General features: G+C 38.4%; 2 protein-coding genes across 5 annotated transcripts in view; one reads left to right on the top strand and one right to left on the bottom strand.

The window, feature by feature from the left end:
- gatb (glutamyl-tRNA(Gln) amidotransferase, subunit B) overlaps positions 1–22,599 on the top strand; it is a 48,335-nt gene that overhangs the window by 6,451 nt on the left and 19,285 nt on the right. For 2 of the 4 annotated variants that reach the window (XM_072256063.1, XM_072256062.1), the window contains exons 6-11: positions 12,228–12,341; positions 12,601–12,685; positions 14,442–14,486; positions 16,463–16,652; positions 17,847–17,980; positions 20,714–20,792. In XM_072256063.1, coding sequence (XP_072112164.1) covers positions 12,228–12,341; positions 12,601–12,685; positions 14,442–14,486; positions 16,463–16,652; positions 17,847–17,980; positions 20,714–20,792 — 647 coding nt within the window. The remainder of the gene's footprint in view (positions 1–12,227; positions 12,342–12,600; positions 12,686–14,441; positions 14,487–16,462; positions 16,653–17,846; positions 17,981–20,713; positions 20,793–22,599) is intronic. The other 2 variants (XM_072256065.1, XM_072256064.1) reach the window with 2 other exon arrangements.
- fhip1aa (FHF complex subunit HOOK interacting protein 1Aa) overlaps positions 12,605–22,599 on the bottom strand; it is a 163,230-nt gene continuing 153,235 nt past the window's right edge. The window contains exon 12 of the mRNA XM_072256061.1: positions 12,605–13,435. Coding sequence (XP_072112162.1) covers positions 13,386–13,435 — 50 coding nt within the window. The 3' untranslated portion in view covers positions 12,605–13,385. The remainder of the gene's footprint in view (positions 13,436–22,599) is intronic.

Here is a 22,599-nt window from a genome sequence, read left to right as displayed (position 1 = left end):
TTGAAATAAATAGAAATTAGATAAGTAGTGCAAGAAGAGAGCAAAAAAACAGGTTGTGTTTATGATTCATTGTCCATTCAGAAATCTGATGACAGTGGGAAAGAAGCTGTTCCTAAAATGTTCAGAGTGTGTCTTCAAGTTCCTGTACCACCTCAATGGTAACAATGAGAAGAAGGCATGTCCTGGGTGATGGGGGGGTCCTTAATGATGGATGTCGTATTTTTGAGGCACCTCCTTTTGAAAATGTCCTCGATACTGAGGAGGCTAGTACCCATGTTGGAACTGACTGAGTTTGCAACTTTCTACAACTTTTTCCAATCCTGTGCAGTGGCCCCTCCAAACCAGACGGTGATGCAACCAGTAAGAATGTTATCCATTGTACATTTGTAGAAATTTGCAAGATCTTTGGTGACAAACCAAGTCTTCTCAAGCTCTGAATGAAATTTCGCTGCTATTGTGCTTTCTTTGTAATTGTATCAATATGTTGGGTCCAGGATAGATCTTTAGAGATGTTGAAACCCAGGAACTTGAAACTGCTCACCCTTTCCACTTGTGATTCCCTCAATGAGGACTGTTGTGTGTTCCCTCAACTTCCTAAAGTCCACAATCAATTCCTTGGTCTTAATAACGTTTAGTATAATGTTGTTGTGACACCATTCAACCAGCTGATCTATCTCATTCCTCATCACCATCTGAAATTCTGCCAACAATAGTTGTGTCATCAACAAATTAATAGATGATATTTGAGCTGTGCCTAGCCACATGGTCATTAGTGTAGAGAGAGTAGAGCAGTGGGCTCGGCATGCATCCTTGAGGTGCACCGATGTTAATTATCAGTGAGGAGGAAATGTCATTTCCAATCTGCACTGATTGTGGTCTTCTGATAAGGAAATCGAGGAACTAGTTACAGACAGAGGTACAGAGGCCTAGGTTTTGGAGCTTGCTGATTAGTACTGAGGGTATGGTGGTGTTGAATGCTGAGCTGTAATCAGTAAACAGCAGTCTGACGTAGGTATGGCGAATGTTCAGATGATGCAAGGCCAAGTAGAGAGCCAGTGATATTTCATCAGCTATAGACCTATTGTGGTGATAGGCAAATTGTAGTGGGTTCAGGTCCTTGCTTTGGCAGTAGTTTAATCTAGCCATTACCACCCTCTCAAAGCACTTAATCACAGTAGATAAGAGTACCACTGGATGATAGTCATTGAGGCTGCTCACCCTGCTCTTGGGCACCAATATGATTGTTGCCGTTTTGAAGCAGGTGGGACTGCAACAGTGAGAGATTGAAGATGTCCTTGAGTACTCCTGCCAGCTGGTATTCACAGGCTTTTAGACCCCTGGCAGGTACACCATCAGGGTCTGACCTACCTTGTGAAGGTTCATCCTCATGAAAGGTGCTCTGACATCGGCCTCAGTGACGGATTAGTGTCATCAGATACGGCAAGGATTTGCACAGGGTAGTTTTATTCTCCATTTCAAAGCGTGCATAAAAGGCATTTAGCTCATCTGGGAGTGAAACATCACAGCCATTCATGATGTTAGGTTTCACCTTGTAGAAAGTAATGGCCTACAAACCCTACCAGAACTGACATGCATACAATTTAGTCTTTGACTTCAATCAGAATTGTTTTTTGCTCTTAAAATAGCCTTCTGTAGGTCATACCTGAACTACTTGCATAGTTCTGGATTATTGGTCTTGAATGCCATATGTCTAACCCTCAGCAGACTATGAATCTTGCGTTTCTTCCACTGCTTTTGGTTTGGATATGTCCAGTATATTCTCAAAGGCACACACTCATCTGCGTAGGTCTTGAAGTCTGTGACAACTGAAACTGATTCATTCAGATCCGAAGATGAATCCCTGAATATCGTCCAGTCCACTGATTCAAAACAGTCCTGTAAGCGCTGCTCTGCCTCCTTTGACATAATCACCACTGGTGCTGACGTCTTTAGTCTCTGCCTATATGCCAGCAGTGGAAGTACAGCCTGCAGTTGTTTTTTTTGCTGATGAATATTAAGAAATAAATGCATTACAAATGACAGGAATTCAGAAATGTGTTAGTGTTTCAGGTAGGAAGTACATTATCAGAGCCATTTATTCTAAAGTTGCAAGCTATAGATAGTTGTGGAGACCTGAGGTATATCATACTTCTATCAGCTTTAATGATACTTCTACAAGAACCATCACAATCATGCTTGAACTTGTCCAAACATATAGATCAGGGGTGCATCCCATAGCTGCTCCTAGAGTTAAAAACCTAACAGGTTTTATTCGGCTCAGTATGATCGTTAGTAATAGCCTTAGCACCTTGCTGAGATTTCTTTACTTGAAGCAAATTAATTTTCTTTAGCCACCTAGCTACAAACACCTAGAGCAGATCATAAGATCGTATTTGCTCACCATCAGCATCCTGAATTGGTGTACTACTAAGTTTACAACCAATTATATCCCAGAAGGATTCGATAGCAAAGAGGAGTGGAAACTTGTGAAAGGTCATAATTGATCTGATCATTAATTTTTAATGGACCATAAAGTTGATAGAAAAATTAAAACATTTTTAAAATGTTGCTTAAAATACACAAAGAAACTTGGATATACAAACATAAACCTATTGTAAAATAATTTTTTAAAACTCTTACCTTTACTTCCTAAGCAGTAGGGTGGGAAACATGAGAATATGCAAAGAAATGAAAGGGTGTTGCTGATCATGCGTTATTTTAGACATAGGATTGAAAGCCACTTTCCCCAGAGTAGTGCTGGGAAATCTCAGTACAGCCAGACTCCATGTGGAGCCCAGTAGCAAAACATAATGACAGATGTAATGTCATCTGTTACTCAACTTTGGACTTGCAATTAGCCTGTGTAAATATAGGACTTGCTCCAGGTGGCATGCTGAATGCCATCAGGGTCCTCAGACTACAAATCACAGCCTGAAAGATTCGCCCCAATATGTTTTCATAGCATTGAGTAAAGATAAAATGCACAATCTAATTTTTTTTGTAATTTATTTTTTATGGAAGTTCATCATCAAACATTTCCATAAGATGTATTTCAGATACTGTACATAGATATCATATAATCATATTTGTCACAAATCTCCACATAATATTTATCTGAGGTATACACTTATTGAAAGAAGAGGAAAGAAAGAACAATCAAAAGAAAACTATGTACAGAGTAGGGAGTGATTTTTTTTACAACATATTCATTGACTTGTGACAATAAAATCAGACCTATGAGGTGTTATGTAGTTAAACCATTTTTCCCAGTATGAATCAAATAGTTCCAACTTATGATTAACAGATGCTGTTATCTTCTCCATTTTGTAAGTATCCATTGTAATTTCCATCCATATATGTAAAGTTGGGCTCTCCTGTGATAACCATTTCCTGGTAAGGGTCTTTTTACCAGCCACTAGCAGAACGTTCATTGAAGTATTTATCTCTTTTCAACCATTCTTGAGGTATATACCCAAAATATATGGTCTTACTCTCTAAGGGAATTTCACATTTAAAGATGTCTTGTCGGGCATTATGTATCCCACTCCAATAGTCTTTGATAACGGGGCATTCCCAGAAAATATGATAATGGTTTGCATTTTGATTTCCACAATTTCTCCAGCAAACAGGGAGGTTACTATCATAATGGGATTTCTGAGAGGGTGTAATAAAATATCTTATCAAGTTTTTCCACCCAAACTCCCATTTCTGTGAACTGGTACACTTCCTCTGATACCTCCATATTATTGCCTGTTCTTCCTCAGATATTATTACCCCTCCTTCCTTTGCTGATTTTGTTTTAATGTATGAAGTCGAATGTGTTTTAAGATTTGACAAACCCTTATGCTTGAAATTATTCTACTACCGTTGTCTGAATTACAGTATATGCTTTTCTAAATAGCTCTATCAGACATGTACTTGCCTTGGTTACATTTTTAACCTTCCTATTAACATACTGTTGCATCTGTAAATACCGATAAAAGTCTTGTCTTTCTAGTAAGTATTTCTCTTTGAGCATTTCAAAACTGAACAGTGTTCCTTGTTTCATTGCAAATAGCTGTTATTCCTTTAGCTGTCTAGTCCTTAAATCTAGCATCCAGTTTATTCGGCATAAAATCCGAGTCATATGCACACCATTTAAGAATTGCAATGTCCCTCTCTAGTTTATATTCTTTTATAATAGTTTTCCATATTTTAAGAGTCCATTTCACCCATGGGTTATCAGTAGTGTTTATGTACCTTTGTAAGTTGTTATCAGCCAAAATTGCTTGTATGGGGATGGAAAGTATCCTCTCCTCAATGTTTTTCCATTGAGCGTCATATGATGGGTTACACCAGCATATCACAGCTCTCAACTGTGCTGCAAAGTAATAATCTCTAAGAGAAGGTAGGCCCCATTCCCCCACCTTTCCTTGGCTAATTGCAAAGTTTTGAGACGAACCGGCCTTTCACCTTGCCATATATATCTTGATAGCATCTTGTTCTTAGCTTATTTTTTGTCACTTTTGTTCTCAGATCCCTAATTCTAGGAATTGTATTTTCTGCTATCTTTTCTTTCAGTTTCCACGCCAGTATTTTCATAGATTTAGATCCACTTTCATAGTGTCTCTGTTTCAGAAACATTAAATTTTTTCTAATTTCTTGTGTAGCCAAACTATTAGTTTCATTGCTAATTTTTAAAATTTTCTTTAATGTATCCTGTGCCAAACTCAATTTGTGTTTTTTTTTCTAGTTCCTTCAGCTTATTTTGTAATTCCTCTAATGTTTTACAGTATTCCTTATTCTTTTCTTATATGACGATATCACTATAATTTTCCCTCTTAAGACAGCCTTCAGAGTATCCCATAGAATGGGAGGTGAAACCTCTCCATTATCATTGAATTCTAAGTAAAGACCAATTTCTTTTTTAATTTGTTCCTTAAAATAGGGATCATTGAGTAGACTTGAATTTAGTTTCCAAATAGTATTCTTTGGCTGTAGGTCAAAATCAACGGATAAATATATAGGTGCATGGTCACTTACATCTATTGTCCCAATTCCACAGGTGATTATTTTGTCTCTATCTTTTCCAAATGTTATGAAATAGTCTATTCTTGTACATACAGAATGGGGGGCAGAATAATGAGTGTAATCCCTTCTGGGGGAAAAGATCCCTCCATATATCTATTAGACCCACATCCTCAAAAAGTGTGTTAACTTTCTTATGTAAAGACTTTGTTTCATAGGTTTTTCTGTTGGAAGAGTCTAACTTTGGGTGTAATTGTAAATTTAAGTCTCCCCCACATATCAAGAGACCTTCTGTTTCAATTACCATAATATTAGTAATTTTCTGGAAGAAAATAATATCACTTCGTATAGGTGCATATATATTCAATAAAGTAACTGGATTTACATCTATTTTCCTCCTTACCAGAATATATCTGCCCTCCTTATCTCCCATTTTGAATACTTTTTCAAAATTTAGTTTGCTTGAGATGAGAATAGCAACTCCTCTTCTATGTCCTGATTTATATGAGGAGAAAAACAGATTTGTGAAGCCCATTCTCTTTAATTTTCCATGCTCATTATCACTTGTGAGTTTCCTGTAAATATACTACATGGGCTTGTTCCTTTTTCATTTTTGATAGAATTTTACTGCGTTTGATTGGATTTAACAGCCCATTGACATTAAAAGAAATACATTTTACTTTGTCCTTAGCCATGTGTATTTATGTTAGTATATCATTGAAATTTGCAGAATATAACTTAATCAATCTACTCCCTGAACAAATAATAGCCAAGAAACGCAAATAATGAAAAAAATAAGTAACAAAGGTGTGATTCCAAGGCTGGGGTCTCTAGATGAATCTGGGTTGAGCTAGAAGAAAAGTCTAGCCATGGGGGATAGCCCCTCCTACCTGTGAGTTGAGGGCCCCTGCTGCAGTACCTATAAAAGTAAGTTAAAAAAAAAATCTTATGTCCATTACACAGAAATGATTTCCCTATATATTCCTCCCGTGTATATAATCTCATTTAAGTGGGGAAAAAGGAATGAATGAATAAAAAAAAATTGAGTAATATAAAATCTACATTATAATACGTATTACTTGAGATAGGTTATCACTGTCTATTTTTGTTTCCGTTTAGATTATCAACACTTTTAAAGTTAGCCAAACCTTCTGGAGGAGATGAGGGCTGAATTCGGAGAACTCACAGTTTCTTCCTAATATCCTTCTCTCGTCCTGCTCCCGTCCCCTGCCTTCTCGATTCTCTTACCATTTCCCAAGCAGATCGGGATAACTGCTTAGCCAGGCCTTCCCTCGGTCTGACCACACTAATGGGCAACCTTCTGTTGTTCATGTCTGCAGTTGCTGCTGCTACCGTCTGATATAGCTGTATCCCTCCTTCATAAAACACCCTCCGTTTAGCAGGGCACGGGGTTTGGAATTTAATCTTTTCTTGCTTTAATATTCGTTTTGCTTTGGAATATTCCTTCCGTTTCTGTAGGACTGCCGGGGGGCAATCTTGATCGAAGTATATTAACTTCCCGTTCCAAAACACCCTTTTCTTACCCCAGGCCCTTCGTAGAATCTCCACCTTGCTCTTGAATCGAAGGAATCTAAGTACTATTGAGCGCGGCTTACTCTGTCTGCCTCTGGGAGGCCTCGGGACAAGCTCACGATGCACCCTCTCAATTTCAATCTCCATAGTCGGGGGAATCTCCAGTGCTTCCTGCAGCAACTTTTCTACAAACTCCATCATTGACAACCCCTCCGCTCCTTTGGGAGCATCATAAATCCTGATATTTTTCCGTTGTGATCTTCCCTCCTGGTTAAGCAATTTACTTTCCTGTTGATTTAATATTTTTATTGTCTTACTTAGTATCTGTTCCACGTTTTGCACACGATCTTCCACCTCAGTTCGTGTCTCTGCCACCACTATTTTCTGATTGATGTTGGCAAGCTCTGACTTTGTATCATTTAGTTGCCATTTTATATCTTTTTGGACTTCCCTTATCTCTTCCAGGATCTTCATCATATTTGCCGCTTTGCCTGAACGAAGCCCAGCGTCAGCTTCGCCACCATGCGCACGTGTAGGAGAGCCGCTTGTACCTCTCTCTTCCATAGGCTCCCCAGTGATGCTTTTTTTTATCTCCATTCTTTTTCCCCATTCTTGCCCCCCTTATCAATTCAGATATTTTCGAAAGATCTTGTATTTGATGGATTAATGGGGCAAAATGTGCATTTTTCCGGAGGAGCTATTGATTTAAGCTGCCATTTGGACGGTGACATCACTGGAACCCCACACAATTTAATTCAAAAGAATGAAGTGGGAAATTGGTGTACATTTTTGTAGGAGAGTAATTGGGAAAGAATAACTAAAAACGTCATTAAAACTACAGTTTAGGAAAATGATAAAGGTCAAATACAAAGATCATACAATTGAAAGGTGTTAATTTCAGTGAGTTGAAAGAATTTGTTTCAGATTAAATAGAATCAAAATATTGGCAGATAAAACAGGAAATGAGCAAAGGGGTATCTTCAAAGAAGGGATGGTTAGTATACAGATGAAAAGCATTCCACACGGGGGCAAATTAAGATCATCCATAGATGGACTTTGTAGCTGTCCAGTGGTGCAATGACATCAGTACCGGACTTCGAGGCGAATGGTCCCTACTTCAAATATGGCCGGCTCATCTCATGCTTTCCATTCTTGCTGGGTTGAGTGTTAAACTAGCAACTTGGCCTCCTTTTTTAAAAAAAAAAAGTAAAATGCTATGGAAACAAAAAAAGCAGGTTGATTTTTTTTTTAAAAGTCAGGAAATTGTTAAAGTAACAATAGTTTTGATATACTAGTTCTAATGAAATGTTATCTTTCTACATGGGCATTCCCTGCCCTATGAGCATTTGATTATTTTCTGTCTTTATTTAAAACTTCCAACATTTGCAGCATTTTACTTTTTGACTATTGATAAATCTTGGATTCATAATTCCTAAACATAGTGCTGCAGAAGTTTGGCAAAGAGATCGCATGAAAATAGAGCAGATACTTTCACAGGTATTACATGTGTGAAGGATGGGTGCAATTGGGTGTTGCAGGGGGGATCATCTAGAGGAGGCAGAGGATATGGTTATACTACCAATGAATAGTTCTGTATCCATCTTCAATAAAGAGTTAATGCTGCTAATTTAACAGGGACGAAGACAGTAAAGCTTTCAGACAAGAATTGGGTTGTACAGGCAATGTAAATTGTCTTTAGGGTTAAGTATTTGTTTCTGAAATTTATACTCAAAAGCTCACAATTTAAGGTTATGAATATTTGTTAATAGTTTAGTATTTTTAAATATTAATGCTCAAAGCAGCATTTACAGATTCATAACAATGTGGAATGAGACCATTCAACCCAGATTATCCATGCTGACTGTGTTGGCCAGCTAGCTGGTCCCATCGACCCTCATTTAGCCTGCAACCCTCTAAACCTCTCCTAATCATTACTTAGGTAGATGGCTTTTAAATGTTGCTAGTGAGCTCACCTCAACCACTATATCTGGCAGGTCATTCCAATTACACACAATCTTTTGTGTGAAGAAGTTTTCCCTGATGTCCCTTTTTAAAATCTCTCATTGCTGATCTTAACCGTATGTCCTCTTGTTTTTAACACCCCTGTCCCAGAGAACCAGATGATGTACTTTCATCCTGTCTGTGCTCCCTCGTGATTTTGTGTACCTTCAAAGATTCAAAGCACATCAAAGAATGTACAAATTGTACATCTTGAAATTTGTCTGCTTACAGGCAGGCACAAAATAAGAGACCCAAATAACTCAATTTTTTAAAAAAAGACCAAAAACCACTGCGCAGAGGAAGACAGAAAGGGAAAAAGCACACAGCATGCTAACAATAGAAACAAGCCAACAGCATCCCAAACCAGACTGAGTCCCAGATCCGCTCCCGGAGCAGGCCCAAAGCCTCAGTCCCCAGTTTATCACAGCAGTTGGGCAGAAACGCACAGCATTTGGATCAGTTTACAGCCTCGGTGCTACAGAGAAAGGAATAAACATTCGCGGGAAAGTGAGTGGAATCAGCCTGAACCTTGCCTCCATACCTGACACTCGGGCTTCCAGTCTATCTGTGCTGACATTTAAATTGTCCAAGCATCGAGTAGTGCCACGTTCTAGGACCTGGATTCTGGTGCCTCAATAAGTCTGGGCCGCTCTGTCTGAAGCCATTCTTGATCTCACCAAATCGGCTTGCTGCTTGGAGCAATCCAACCTCACACCCAGGTTAAGTGGCTGGGCTTTGAAGCTCTTCCACATTGACTCCTCTCCAAATCACTCACTGCATCCCCAGCAGCAATATGAACTCTGTATGCATCCCTGGCAGCTCAAACACATTGTGCCTTGGAATGCCTCAGCACAGCTCATATGCCAAACCAGCCTCCCCACTCCCTGCCTCCTCACTGTCCGTGGTGATAGTTCACCAAATTTTCTTCAGAAAAGATGTTATGAGTAATGTTTTTAGTTGAATTTCTGACCTTTCAAACTGCAAGTAAGCTGTCGCACATCTTTGGTAGCGCCATCTTAAACCCTTATCAGGTCACCCCTTAATCTCCTATGATTCAGGGAAAATAATCCTTGTCTATGCAATGTCTTCATGTAACTCGGGCTCTCTTGTCCAGGCAACAACCTGGTAAATCTTTTCTGTGCTCTTGAATAATGCACTTGTATTGCTCAGTCCATCTGTTCTATAATACTCCCCATGTTCCCCCCGCTTGTTGTTTTTTATATATATATATACACACACACGTACATATAATATAGTATAGCAATCCCCCCTGGATCCCATGTGATCTAACCTTCCAGACTAGCCTGTCATTGGGGACATTATCAAAGCCCTTCCTACAGTCCATATAGGCAACATCCACTTCCTTACTCTCAATCTGCCCTTTTGGTTACCTCCTTGAACTCCCAAGATATTTCAGACACATCATATGCACAAAGCCATGCTGACTGTCTCAAATCAGACCATTTCTCCAAATGTTGGTTGACCTTGTTCCTCAGAATTCTCTCCAACAATTTAGCCACCACTGATGTAAAACTTGCAGACCTGTAGTTGCCTGGCTTGTTTTTGCTATCCTTTTTAAACAATGGTACCACATTAGTCACTCTCCAGTTCTTCAGAGCCTTGCCTTTGGCCAGAGATGAAGCAACAATCTCTGCAAGGGTGTCCACAATTTCTTCCCTACCTTCCTGCAAGGTCCAAGAATGTACTAGGTCCGGGCCGGGGATTTGTATACCTTAATGCATTTTTAAGGCCTCTACTGCCTCTCCTCCCTGCTGAACTCCTTTAACTTAAATAATAAAAGAATTGACCACGCATTTATTTGTAGTTCTTTCCTCCAGTTGAAATGAGTGGGCCTTTAGAACAAAGGTCTTGCTATCTCTGGTGGTAAATTTGTGAAAGTTTGCACATTTTCACTAAACTCTGCAAGAAGTATACCTATAGAGTGTGGATGTACAGAGGGAAGTAATTGGCTGAATGGAAATTTAGAACCTTGACCTCAGCTTAAGTCCCATATTCCCACTTAGTTATGTAGATAAAAGCTACCGGTTCTGGTGGAGCTGCCTGCTGAACTGTCTTCTTACAGCAGAAAACTCTGGACAAATGCGAAGATCTACAGATGCTGGAAATCCGAGCAACACACACAAGATGCTGGAGGAACTTAGCAGACCAGCCAGCATCTATGGAAAAGAGTACAGTCGATGTTTCGGGCTGAAACCCTTTGGCAGGGTTGGAAAAAAAAAAGCTGAGGAGTAGATTTAAAAGGTGGGGGGAGGGGAGAGAGAACCACCAGGTGAGAGGTGAAACCTGGAGGGGGAGGGATGAAGTAAGGAGCTGGGGTTGATTGGTGAAAGAGACAGAAGGCCATGAAAGAAAGAAAAAGGAGGAAGGAGCACCAGAGGGAGATGATGGGCAGCCAAGGAGATGAGGTGTGAGAGGGAAAAGGTGATGGGAAATTGAGAAGGGAGGTGGAGCTTGGGGTGCATTACCAGAAGTTTGAGAAATCGATGTTCATGCCATCAGGTTCGAGGCTACCCAAATGGAATATGAGGTGTTGTTCCTCTAACCTGAGTGTAGCTTCATCATGAAGGTGGAGGAGGCCATGGATGGACATGTGAGAATGGGAAGTGGAATTAAAGTGGGTGGCCACAGAAAGATCCGGCTTGTTCTGGTGGATGGAGCATAGATGCTCGGCAAAGCGGTCTCCCAAGCTATGTCAGGTCTCACCGACGTACAAGAGGCCATACTGGGAGCACCGAACATAGTAAATGACCCCAACAGACTCACAGGTGAAGTGTTGCCTCACCTGGAAGGACTGTTTGGGGCCCTGAATGGTAGTGAGAGAGGAGGTGTAGGGGCAGGTGTAGCACTTGTTCTTCATGCAAGGATGAATGCTAGGAGGGAGATCAGTGGGGAAGGATGAATGGACAAGGGAGTTGCGTAGGGAACGATACCTGCAGAAAGTGGGGGGAGGGAAAGATGTGCTTGATGGTGAGATTCCTTTGGAGGTGGTGGAAGTTTCGGAGAATTAGGTGCTGGACGTGGAGGTTGGTGGGGCGCTGGGTGAGGACAAGAGGAACCCTATATCTGGTAGGATGGGGTAAGAGACGTGTGAGATGGAGGGGATACGGTTGAGGGCTCTGGACAATCTGCTTTTATAAATGTTAAGCAAAATTCTACTTTGACATGTAATTTTATCCCTACATTAAAATTCTGAATTAGAAAGTTATATGTCAATTTAATAAATTGAAAATGGTGCTTTTTCTAAGAGTAAAATAATTTCAATTTACTGATGACTTGCAGTTTCTTTAATCTAGCACAGAAAAGTGACTTCATTCAAAAGCAGTGTACTGAGGGTGCTGCAAATGTAACGTTCTGAAAATGCTTAGCATTCAGCTGTTGCAGTTAATTTTTCACCATAATGCTGTATAATATTCAGAAAAAATAATATCCTGCAAGTTAAATCAGAATATCTTCCATAAAAATGAAATGTATGATGTAATTTCCTCCTTTTGCATTACAATTTGAATGAAATTATTTTAATTCTTTCATGTGTAAGTTTTGTAATGCAGTGAGGTTATAATTTAAATCTATGTGCGCTTAACAAAATCTCTATCCTGGAGCCATATGCAGGTTGTATGCGTTTCACTTTAATAAACTGTAGTTGTTTCTCACTTTCATTTGTATAGAGGGACAGTTAAGAGTGGATGCCAATATTTCAGTACATCGACCTGGGGAACCATATGGCGTGAGAGCTGAAGTGAAAAATATTAACAGTGCCCGATTTCTGGCAAGAGCAATCGGTCTGTGAACATTCTCCATCTGTTCTAATTATATTTTTAACTGCTTGGTACTTTGAAGCTTTATTTTTTTCCTCTTTGCAAGTTTCCAGTTTGGTCCATAACTCCACTTGTATCAATATTAGTATGACCAGAACTTCATGTGTAAATAATTGTTTTGAAAACATTTACTTGGAATCCATCTTGAACAATAATATTTGATTTATTGAGAGAAACCATTGCTGTAATTGATTGTAATACAATATAATTCTCTTTATAACAGATTATGAAATTCAGAGGCAGATTAAAGTTCTGGAGAATGGAGGGGAAATATTAAATGAAACAAGAGCATTTGATTATAAATCAGGGTAAGAACGAATTTTGGACTTGTGTATTCCTCAAAAGAATAGGAGAATTGGAATGTTGAACTATATTTCCTTTAGGCTCAGTGTATTAATTTTCTGTGTTGCTAAGCCTTACAGAACAGAAATGTTACAGCTTTTATCATTTTTCCGTATTGTGTTGGCTAGCTCCCTGCCTTTGTAGAAGGCTCAATACGTCTTTCTTTCCGCATCTTTGAGCTAGGGAATGATAAAGCAACTCGTGTACTCTCCCACTAAGAGATTACTCATACCACTGGAAGTGCATAAAATATGAAGAGCAAACACAATTATTTCCGAAGTAGTCATCTTCAGCTAGGACCCTCAAATATGTAAGAATAGAGTATCAAATCAATCTCTTTGAAACTCTGTATTTTGAATAATTTCAGATTGGCTGAAAGTAACAATACTGGCTTGCCTAAAATGACAAACTATACACTTGTTCTTCCTGATCCTTCCAAAACACTTCATGATCAATCATGCCATCCATGCCTGACTACTAGTACTCACAGGATACATATAGTCAAAGATATACAGAGGATTTAGATCCGCTGCACAAGTGAAATTTAAATTTAAAATTTCAATTAAACTATTGCACCTATTTTTGTTTTCATATATTTTTCACTTTCTGTGTCTTAAGAGCATTTCATAATTAAATCTTCTGTCTTAGAAGCTAAAACTTGCATGTTTAGTCAACACAGGCAAAATGCCGGAGGAACTCGACAGGCCAGGCCGCATCTATGGGGGGAAAAAAAAGTACAGTCAGTGTTTCAGGACGAGACCCCTGAATGTTTAGTGTTGTTGAGGGATTGTGGGAACTGAATATTCTGTATCTAGCAACAATACTTGTCACATTAGATTAGATTATGAGGACACGCAGTCCTCTTTTATTGTCATTTCGTAATGCATGCATTAAGAAATGATACAATATTCCTCCGGTGTGATCTCACAGAAACACAGAACAGACCAAGACTGAAAAACTAACAAAAACCACATAATTATAGCGTATAGTTACTACAGTGTAACAATACCATAACTTGATGAAGAACAGGCCATGGCACAGTAAAAAAGTTCAAAGTCTCTTGAAAGTCCCACATCTCATGCAGACGGGAGAAGGAAGAAAAACTGTCCCTGCCATGCCCGACCACAGTCCAACTCTGAGTTGTCCGAAAACTTCGAGCTCTGATCAGCCCTCCAACATCGAGTACCAAGCACTATCTCTATCCGAACGCTTTGACCTCATCCTCGGTTGCCAGCAGCAGGCAAAGCCGGGGATTTTGGGGCCTTCCCTCCGGAGATTCTCGATCGCACAGTAGCAGCGGCAATGAACTGGCATTTCAGAAATTTCTCCAGATGTTCCTCTGTGCTTTCACGGCTGTCTCCATCAAATCAGAATTGTCCACGGCCCCTATTTAACAGATACAATATCATTTCACCGGAGAGCTGCGCGCGCTGCGTCGTGCCACCATCTTCTCCTCCCGCCATAAGTGGTGTATTATTTATTCTTAAAAAATAAATTGCATAATCCTTGGTTAATCCTGTAAAATAATTTGAGATTTGAATCTACTTGCATGGAATATTGTTGCATTTTTCAAGGAAAGAAGTGAATGAGAAGACCATGTGGATTGATTGTAGTGAATTTAGAGAGACTTTAAAGTGTTCCTGAATGCATTGGATCTGCAGAAGTAGAATTTGCACTTATTTCTAGAATAAATTTCTTAAAACAATGTTAATTTATTTTCAGACAGACCGTATCTATGAGAGACAAAGAAGGAAAGCAAGACTACAGGTAATTATGCATTGGAGAAAATGTACTTGATATTACCACCACTGTTTATAGTAATAGTCATACTTTATTGATCCCAAGGGAAATTGGTTTTCGTTACAGTTGCACCATAAATAATTAAATAGTAATAAAACCATAAATATTTAAATAGTAATGTGTAAATTATGCCAGGAAATAAGTCCAGGACCAGCCTATTGGCTCAGGGTGTCTGACCCTCCAAGGGAGAAGTTGTAAAGTTTGATGGCCACAGGCAGGAATGACTTCCTGTGATGCTCAGTGTTGCATCTCGGTGGAATGAGTCTCTGGCTGAATGTACTCCTGTGCCCAACCAGTCCATTATGTAGTGGATGGGAGACATTGTCCAAGATGGCATGCAACTTGGACAGCATCCTCTTTTCAGACACCACCGTCAGAGAGTCCAGTTCCATCCCCACAACATCACTGGCCTTACGAATGAGTTTGTTGATTCTGTTGGTGTCTGCTACCCTCAGCCTGCTGCCCCAGCACACAACAGCAAACATGATCACACTGGCCACCACAGACTCGTAGAACATCCTCAGCATCGTCCGACAGATGTTAAAGGACCTCAGTCTCCTCAGGAAATAGAGACGGCTCTGACCCTTCTTGTAGACAGCCTCAGTGTTCTTTGACCGGTCCAGTTTATTGTCAATTTGTATCCCCAGGTATTTGTAATCCTCCACCATGTCCACACTGACTCCCTGGATGGAAACAGGGGTCACCGGTGCCTTAGCCCTCCTCAGGTCTACCACCTTAGTCTCAGCTCCTTAGTCTTTTTCACATTAAGCTGCAGATAATTCCGCTCACACCATGTGACAAAGTTTCCTACCATAGCCCTGTACTCAGCCTCATCTCCCTTGCTGATGCATCCAACTATGGCAGAGTCATCAGAAAACTTCTGAAGATGACAAGACTCTTGATATAAATTTTGAGGGTCGTTTGAAAGAGAACATTCTTCTATTTCAATGTTTTTTCCAATTCAAAATGAGTTGATATTTTTCTGTTAAAATTTGCTCATTTATATTTTATCTACTGTCTTTGAGTACAGTTATTCATGTATCTTGATAAGAATTTTGAACAAACATTTATAAAAATTATTTTATGAAAAGAAATCAATTGCTGAAATTTAAGATAATCTGTTACAGAAAATGAAATTGTAAATTTTGTGTTTAAAAATAAAATAGGTGCAAATAATAGATGGAAAAGCTTCATTTTCTCACATTTAATGTTTTCTTTCATTACCAAGTGACTTTCAGCTACAGGATATAAATTTTATGAATCTACTGTGATTATAAATAGTGAAAAGTTATTATAAAATGGTTGTTTCTATATAAAATTATAATAAAGCTCCAGCACCAATAAAGTTTTGCAATAGCCATGAAAATTGGATATAACAGAAAAGTAACCAAAAGATCAGCTGGTGGTAGTATAAATTATTGTTAGTAATTTGGTTTATTGGTAAACTGATTTAGTGCATTATTTATCCTGGACTGTTATTATTTTGGTGAACAATATATGAAGTGCTTACCGTCTGATTTAAACTCAACTTGCGACATTGCATAATACGTGTGAGGCATTGTTGACTTGTTAGTCGAATTTTCCTGTCAGATTAAGTTGCTTTCCAGCAAGCAATCTCTGGGTACATTTGATTTCATAAAATACAATATTCTATTTTTTAATCATAGATTCTTTGAAATAAAATGGTTGAATTAATCAGTGTGCATTTATTTGTTTTCACATTGTTAAATAAAGAGTTATAGTATAAATACTAATGAGGTGGGGAAATAGTAATAAAATACAATATTATGTAGTGGTGTTTCAATTTAATATTTGTAGGAATAGACAAATTGAATTGTGTAAATTGTGATTTTCTCAGCCTCTCATTGAATATTTTAGTTTTCCAAGACAGTTGGAAATGAATCCAGAGTTTTAAATTTACAGATGCTTTAAAAATGTTTAAGGTTTATGCCGGAGCCAAATTTGCCTCCATTGATTATTTATGGCAATGAAACTCTCCCTGATTACGAGAATCCGCAACAAGTGGTGAATATTGACCGTATTCGTGAACAGCTGCCTGAGCTACCTAATGCAAAAAGAACAAGATTGGTGGAAAAGTACGGTATTCTTATTGAACACAGTGTCACTTTGGTGGTAAGTAAGTGGAATTGATGTTGAACCTTGCAATATAATACAGTACTACGCAAAAGTCTTGGCACATATATACATATCTGGGGTGCCCAAGACTTTTGCACAGTACTGTATACTAAAATAGAAAGGTGGTTGAGACACAGAAATAAGAGTACATAGCTTTGTAGTATTAAGCTCAGTAGTATCATAGCTCAGTAGTATTAAGTGTTATTTAGTAACTGAAAAGACTAATACACAGTACTGTGCAAAAGTATTAGGCACCCTGTCTTTGTGCCCAAAGACTTTTACACAGTACTGTATCTGATTCCTTTTATTAATCTTTTTACTTTCTGAAACATGACATTTTCTCCAATTATTTTTAAGTTCATTAGTTGGCATATCTGGAGTAACCTCAGATCCTGTTTGTAATAAATAAATAATATTGTTAGCTCTTATTTTTGTCACTTTGATCATTGACACTTAAAATTATTAAAATGATCTATTTTTGGATTATGGTAAATTGAAATTCTGAACTTTATAAATCAACTAAAGAATGCTTTTTAAAACTGTATTGCTAGTTACTAGTGAGGGCAGGTAGGAGTTTTCCATTGAAGTATTTTGCTCAATTAGATTTTTTTTAAATTATAAGTATGATTTGCTGATGGTCCCTTCTATTTTATACCCAAATATCTCATTATTATAATAAAAATACTGAGCGTGCTTTTTCATGAGAATGTTCATTATACCGATTTGCATTTTGTATTTGGTTCTTATCAACTCAAAGATGAAAATGCTGAACAATTTATCAATTCAATGATGAAAATAAAAAATCTTTAATTTTTTTCAGTTGCACCTGCCACATTTATTGCTATTAACATTTATGTTGCAATGATCTTATTCTATGGAGTATGTTTCTTTTTAAAATAAGCAGAGAAATGGAAGGCTTCCCAATAGCTCAGTTGGAACATGACCATGCAGACCATTCATAGCCATCATTAGACTGAGTGGTTGACTTCTAATTTAAAATGCAAGAGATGCTTAATTTGCTTAAGCAAACATGGCATTGAATCTTGGAATTATTAGTACCCGCTTTATGTTTAGAAGATTTCCTTGTGGGCTTCAGTGGAAGAAAGATTGATGGGAAAATATTGTGGGAAAGCAGTTAATATGGGGGAATATCGTTTGCGGCTTTATGGTTATTGTCATTTTATTTTGCAGAATGAAGCTGGACTTGTGCAATTTTTTGAAAGTGTTGTAGAACAGACTCAAGCCTGTCCAAAGAAGGTAATAGGTTGGGTAATTAATGATTTCCTGGCACTACTAAAACAAGATAATCTCAGAGTAAACCAAAGGTGAGCCATATGGTTTTCTGTAGACAACTTGAACTACATTTTATTTTGAAATACTTTTTTAACTCTGTTAGAAGGGCATTGTTGAACATCTGCCAATGTAAACGTTAATCTGTCAGTCTTGGGTTATCATTCATATGGTGGATGGCTTGAAAGTATTAATCTATATCCTTTGCATTTTATTCTAGTAATTGCTACATTTACAACAAGCATTAAATGAAATTATTTCCACAGAATACTCTGCAATTGAATAAAGTAGCAATATAAAGGTGCTGGAAAGTATCTAAACCCATTTTGAAGATTAGGTTAGATGTGGAAAATGGTTAAAATAAGCTAGAATGTGATTTATAAACTGGGTGGATGGGATGAGTCATATGTTAAGCTGGCCTTGATTTGGGCTGGGATTCCAGGACATTGTAATCATAATGGACCATTTAGCATCTTTCATAGAGTAGGTGAAGTGGGTGATGTCCGTTAGCAGAGAGTGGAGCTTATGAATGTGGAGATTTAGACAGAGGTTATGAAGGTAAGGTGGTTGATGCCATGGAGGATGGATAAACTGGATTTCTAAACTCAACTGATGGATCAGGGCATATTAAATATGATTTTGTGCCTAACTTGTTAAAGAAGTGATTTAAAGACAATTTTGTTGCAGATATTAAATAAATCTGTTTTAAGTATTTTTTAAAAAGCTGCTGAAAAAGCAGAAGTTGCAAAACACAACACTGCAGATACTGGAAATCAGAAATAATTGACGGAAATGTTAATTCCTTGTTCTTTCCTGTTTCTCTCTCCACAGATGGTGTTTGACCTGATTATTTCTATCATTTTCTGTTTGTATTTCTGCAACCAATATTAGTAGTGTAGAAAGATGTATGTGTTTCACTGTGCAATGTGATACAGGTTTAGAAAATTTTAAAATCAAAGATACTAGGAGCATTAAATATTGAAGATATTTAGCATGTCAGGCAGGATCTATGTCAGAACATTAGATAAAATGTATATTTTAAAGGTTCTTCATAATGTCAATTTTAGAAGTTGTCACTGGCCTGGAGAAAGACCTTGTCAGAAACAAAATATTGAAAATGCTTCAGATTATGCAGCTAATTTGAGAAATTTGCTATCAATTTAGTGCCTTTAGTATAATGCAGACTTAATGGGTATAAAATATGCATGCATCGATTACTATTAAAGGTTTATATTTGTTAATTTACGACATCTCAGCATAGATCATAAAACAAAGTCAGAATGCTCTCATAGTTTCTAACTAAATACGTGGCATATTGTACTCAATCTGCAAGAACTGCCACATGAGTTGCCCTTCATGTGGGCTTCAATTTTCCCCCACAAATACTGTAGTTCTGTTCTTTATAGTTTGTTTCATTTAATCCTTCACCCCATTCAAGATCATATGTTGAGAGAAGGCAGCTATATAGCAACTTTCTGAAGAATAGTTCAAATAAAATGATCCCTATAGAGCTCAAATTAAGGGGTTGCTGTAAACTTTATTTTTTAAGATGGGGAAATTTCTTCCCAATTATTATACATGGGCACAAATTCTTTCCATGTTTTCAGTGTCTCAGATTATTTCTTACTTGGAAAGAGGGAATCTGTCCAAGTATTTTTAGAAAAGGACACCAGAGGAAAGGGTCATTGGGGAAAGAGTTTGGTGATGAGATCGTGTTGTAGTTAAAGCTGACTTGCTAGAAGTGAGCGTCTTGATGTTGAGAAAAGAGGTAGGCAAAAGCAGAAGGGTTGATACTGGCTGGTCCTGATCAAGTGTTCTGTTGTTATTGTGAAGAGAGAACTTCAACTTAGGAAAAGGAGGAGATATTTGGAAGTATGAGTATGCAGAGTTGTGTTCCTCCAGCATTTTGTGTGTGTTGTTTTGTTGTTGTCTTTGCTTCTGTGTTCTGCAAACATGGTGGGCATGTTATGTTGGTGCTGGACTGTGTATTGACACGTGAGGGGTGCCCCACCACTTCCTTGGGTTGTATTGGTTGTTCACGATATATTTACTGTGATAAATAAATCTGAATATTTACAGAAAATGATTTGGGAAAATTCAAATGCTGTAAAAGGAGATGATAGTTTAGATAAAATTTTCCTTGTCTATAAAAATAAAAGACAGATTTAGAGCAAGAAGGAAATTGAATATGGGAAAAGTGAGGAATAACCTGAAGAGTATTGTGTTCAGTTCTAGTCACCTCATTGTAGGAAGGATGTGGAAGCTTTAGAGAGGGTGCAGAGATTTACCGGGATACTGCCTGGATTAGACAACATGGTTTGAGGTAAGGTTGACCAAGCTAGGGCTTCTCTCTGTAGCGTGAGTGGCAACTTGATAGAGGTATATGTTAGTATAAAAGGGTATACTGCTGTTAGTATACTGTTGGGTTGGTGATAGAGGCTGATACAATTAGGGACAGTGAAGAGACTCTAAGATAGACACATGGATATAAGAAAAATGGGGATATTAGTTCTGTAGGTGGGAATGGTTAAATTGATCATGGTTTACATAGGTTGGCATATCATGGGCTGAAGTGCCTGGACTGTTGTATGTTCACTATATAACTTTAATCTAAATGAGACATTGATAAGCCAGCAGCCCAAATGGTGTAAAGGATTAAGTTACTAAATTTTACAGTTTTGCTATTTAGAAAATGTAGAGTTTGTTTTGTATGCTGTTAATTTTAGTTTGCAACTTTCAACATTTAATTTCCATCTGTTATATTTCAGTCCCATTAGGCCCACCGATATGTCAGAAATACTTAATCTCTTGGAAACTGGATCTATATCTTCATCTGCAGCAAAGCAAGTAAATATTAATTTCTGCATTGTGATTGGTTGGTAACCAAGCAGAGGCTATTAGGCTCTTGTACCTGCTTCCAAGCACCTTAAAACTATTCCTTCTCGTGTTAGCCATTTCAGCCCTCAGGAAAAAGCCTCTGGCTATCCACACGATCAATGACTCTCATCATCTTGTACACCTCTATCAGGTCACCTCTCATCTTCTGTCGCTCCAAGGAGAAAAGGCCAAGTTCACTCAACCTATTCTTATAAGACAAAGGAGCCAAATTAAGCCACTTGCCAATCGAGTCTGCTTCATCATTCGATCATAGCTGATGTTCTTTCCCTGTCAACTTCATTCTCCTGCCTTCTCTTCATAATCCTTGACACCCTTACTAATAAAGAGCTTATTAAACTCAGCTTTAAGTATACCCAATGACTTGGTCACCACAGCCATCTGCGACAACAAATTCCAAAGATTCACCATTCTCAGGCTAAAGAAACCCTCTTCATTTCTGTTCTAAAGGGATGTCCTTCAATCCTGAAGCTGTGCCCTTTGGTCCTAGATTCTTCCACCAGTAAAAACTTCCTCTCCTATTTCCTTTTTTTCAAGAATCAATAGACTCTGGCATTGTACCGGATCTCTGGAAAATTGCAAATGTTACTCCACTATTTGAGAAGGGTGGGAGGCAGCCGAAAGGAAACTATAGACCTGTTAGCCTGACATCAGTGGTTGGGAAGTTGTTGGAATCGATTGCTAGGTATGAAATTACGGAGTACCTAGAGGCACATGAGAAGACAGGCCAAAGCCAACGTGATTTCCTAAAAGGAGAATCCTGCCTGACTAACCTACTGCAGTTTTTTGAGGAAATTACAAGCAGGGTAGACAAAGGAGATGCAATAGATTATACTTGGATTTTCAGAAGGCCTTTGACAAGGTGCCGCCCATGAGGCTGCTTAGCAAGATAAGAGCCCATGGAATTACGGGGAAGTTACTAACATGGGTGGAGCATTGGCTGATTGGCAGAAAACAGTAAGTGGGAATAAAGGGATCCTATTCTGGCTGGCTGCCAGTTACCAGTGGAGTTCCACAGGGGTCAGTGTTGGGACCGCTGCTTTTTACAATGTATGTCAATGATGTGGACTGTGAGATTAATGGATTTGTGGCTAAATTTGCTGATGATACAAAGATAGGTGGAGGGTAGTGTTGAGGAAACGGGGAGTCTGCAGAGAGGCTTAGATAGTTTAGGGGAATGGGCAAAGAAGTGGCAAATGAAATACAATGTTGGAAAGTGTATAGTCATACACTTTGGTGGAAGAAATAAACGGGCAGACTACTATTTAGATGGGGAGAGAATTCAAAATGCAGAGATGCAAAGGGACTTAGGAGTCCTTGTGCAGGATACTCTAAAGGTTAACCTCCAGGTTGAGTCGGTGGTGAAGAAGGTGAATGCAATGTTGGCATTCGTTTTTAGAGGTAAAGAATATAAAAGCAGGGATATGATGTTGAGGTTATATAAGGCACTCGAGAGACCACACTTGGAGTATTGTGTGCAGTTTTGGGCTCCTTATTTTAGAAAGGATATACTGACATTGGAGAGGGTTCAGAGAAGATTCACAAGAATGATTCCAGGAATGAAAGGGTTACCACATGAGGAATGCTTGGCTGCTCTTGGGCTGTATTCCCTGGAGTTCAGGAAAATGAGGGGGAATCTCCCAGAAACATTTTGAATATTAAAGGGCCTGAACAGATTAAATATGGCAAAGTTATTTCCCATGGTAGGGGATTCTAGGACAAGAGGGCACGACTTCAGGATTGAAGGACATCCATTTAG

This window comes from Mobula birostris, chromosome 4 (genome assembly GCF_030028105.1).
Source record: "Mobula birostris isolate sMobBir1 chromosome 4, sMobBir1.hap1, whole genome shotgun sequence".
Taxonomy (NCBI): Eukaryota; Metazoa; Chordata; class Chondrichthyes; order Myliobatiformes; family Myliobatidae; genus Mobula; species Mobula birostris.
The sequence above is the reverse complement of the archived record's forward strand: the minus strand, read 5'-3'. Positions and strand labels throughout refer to the sequence as shown.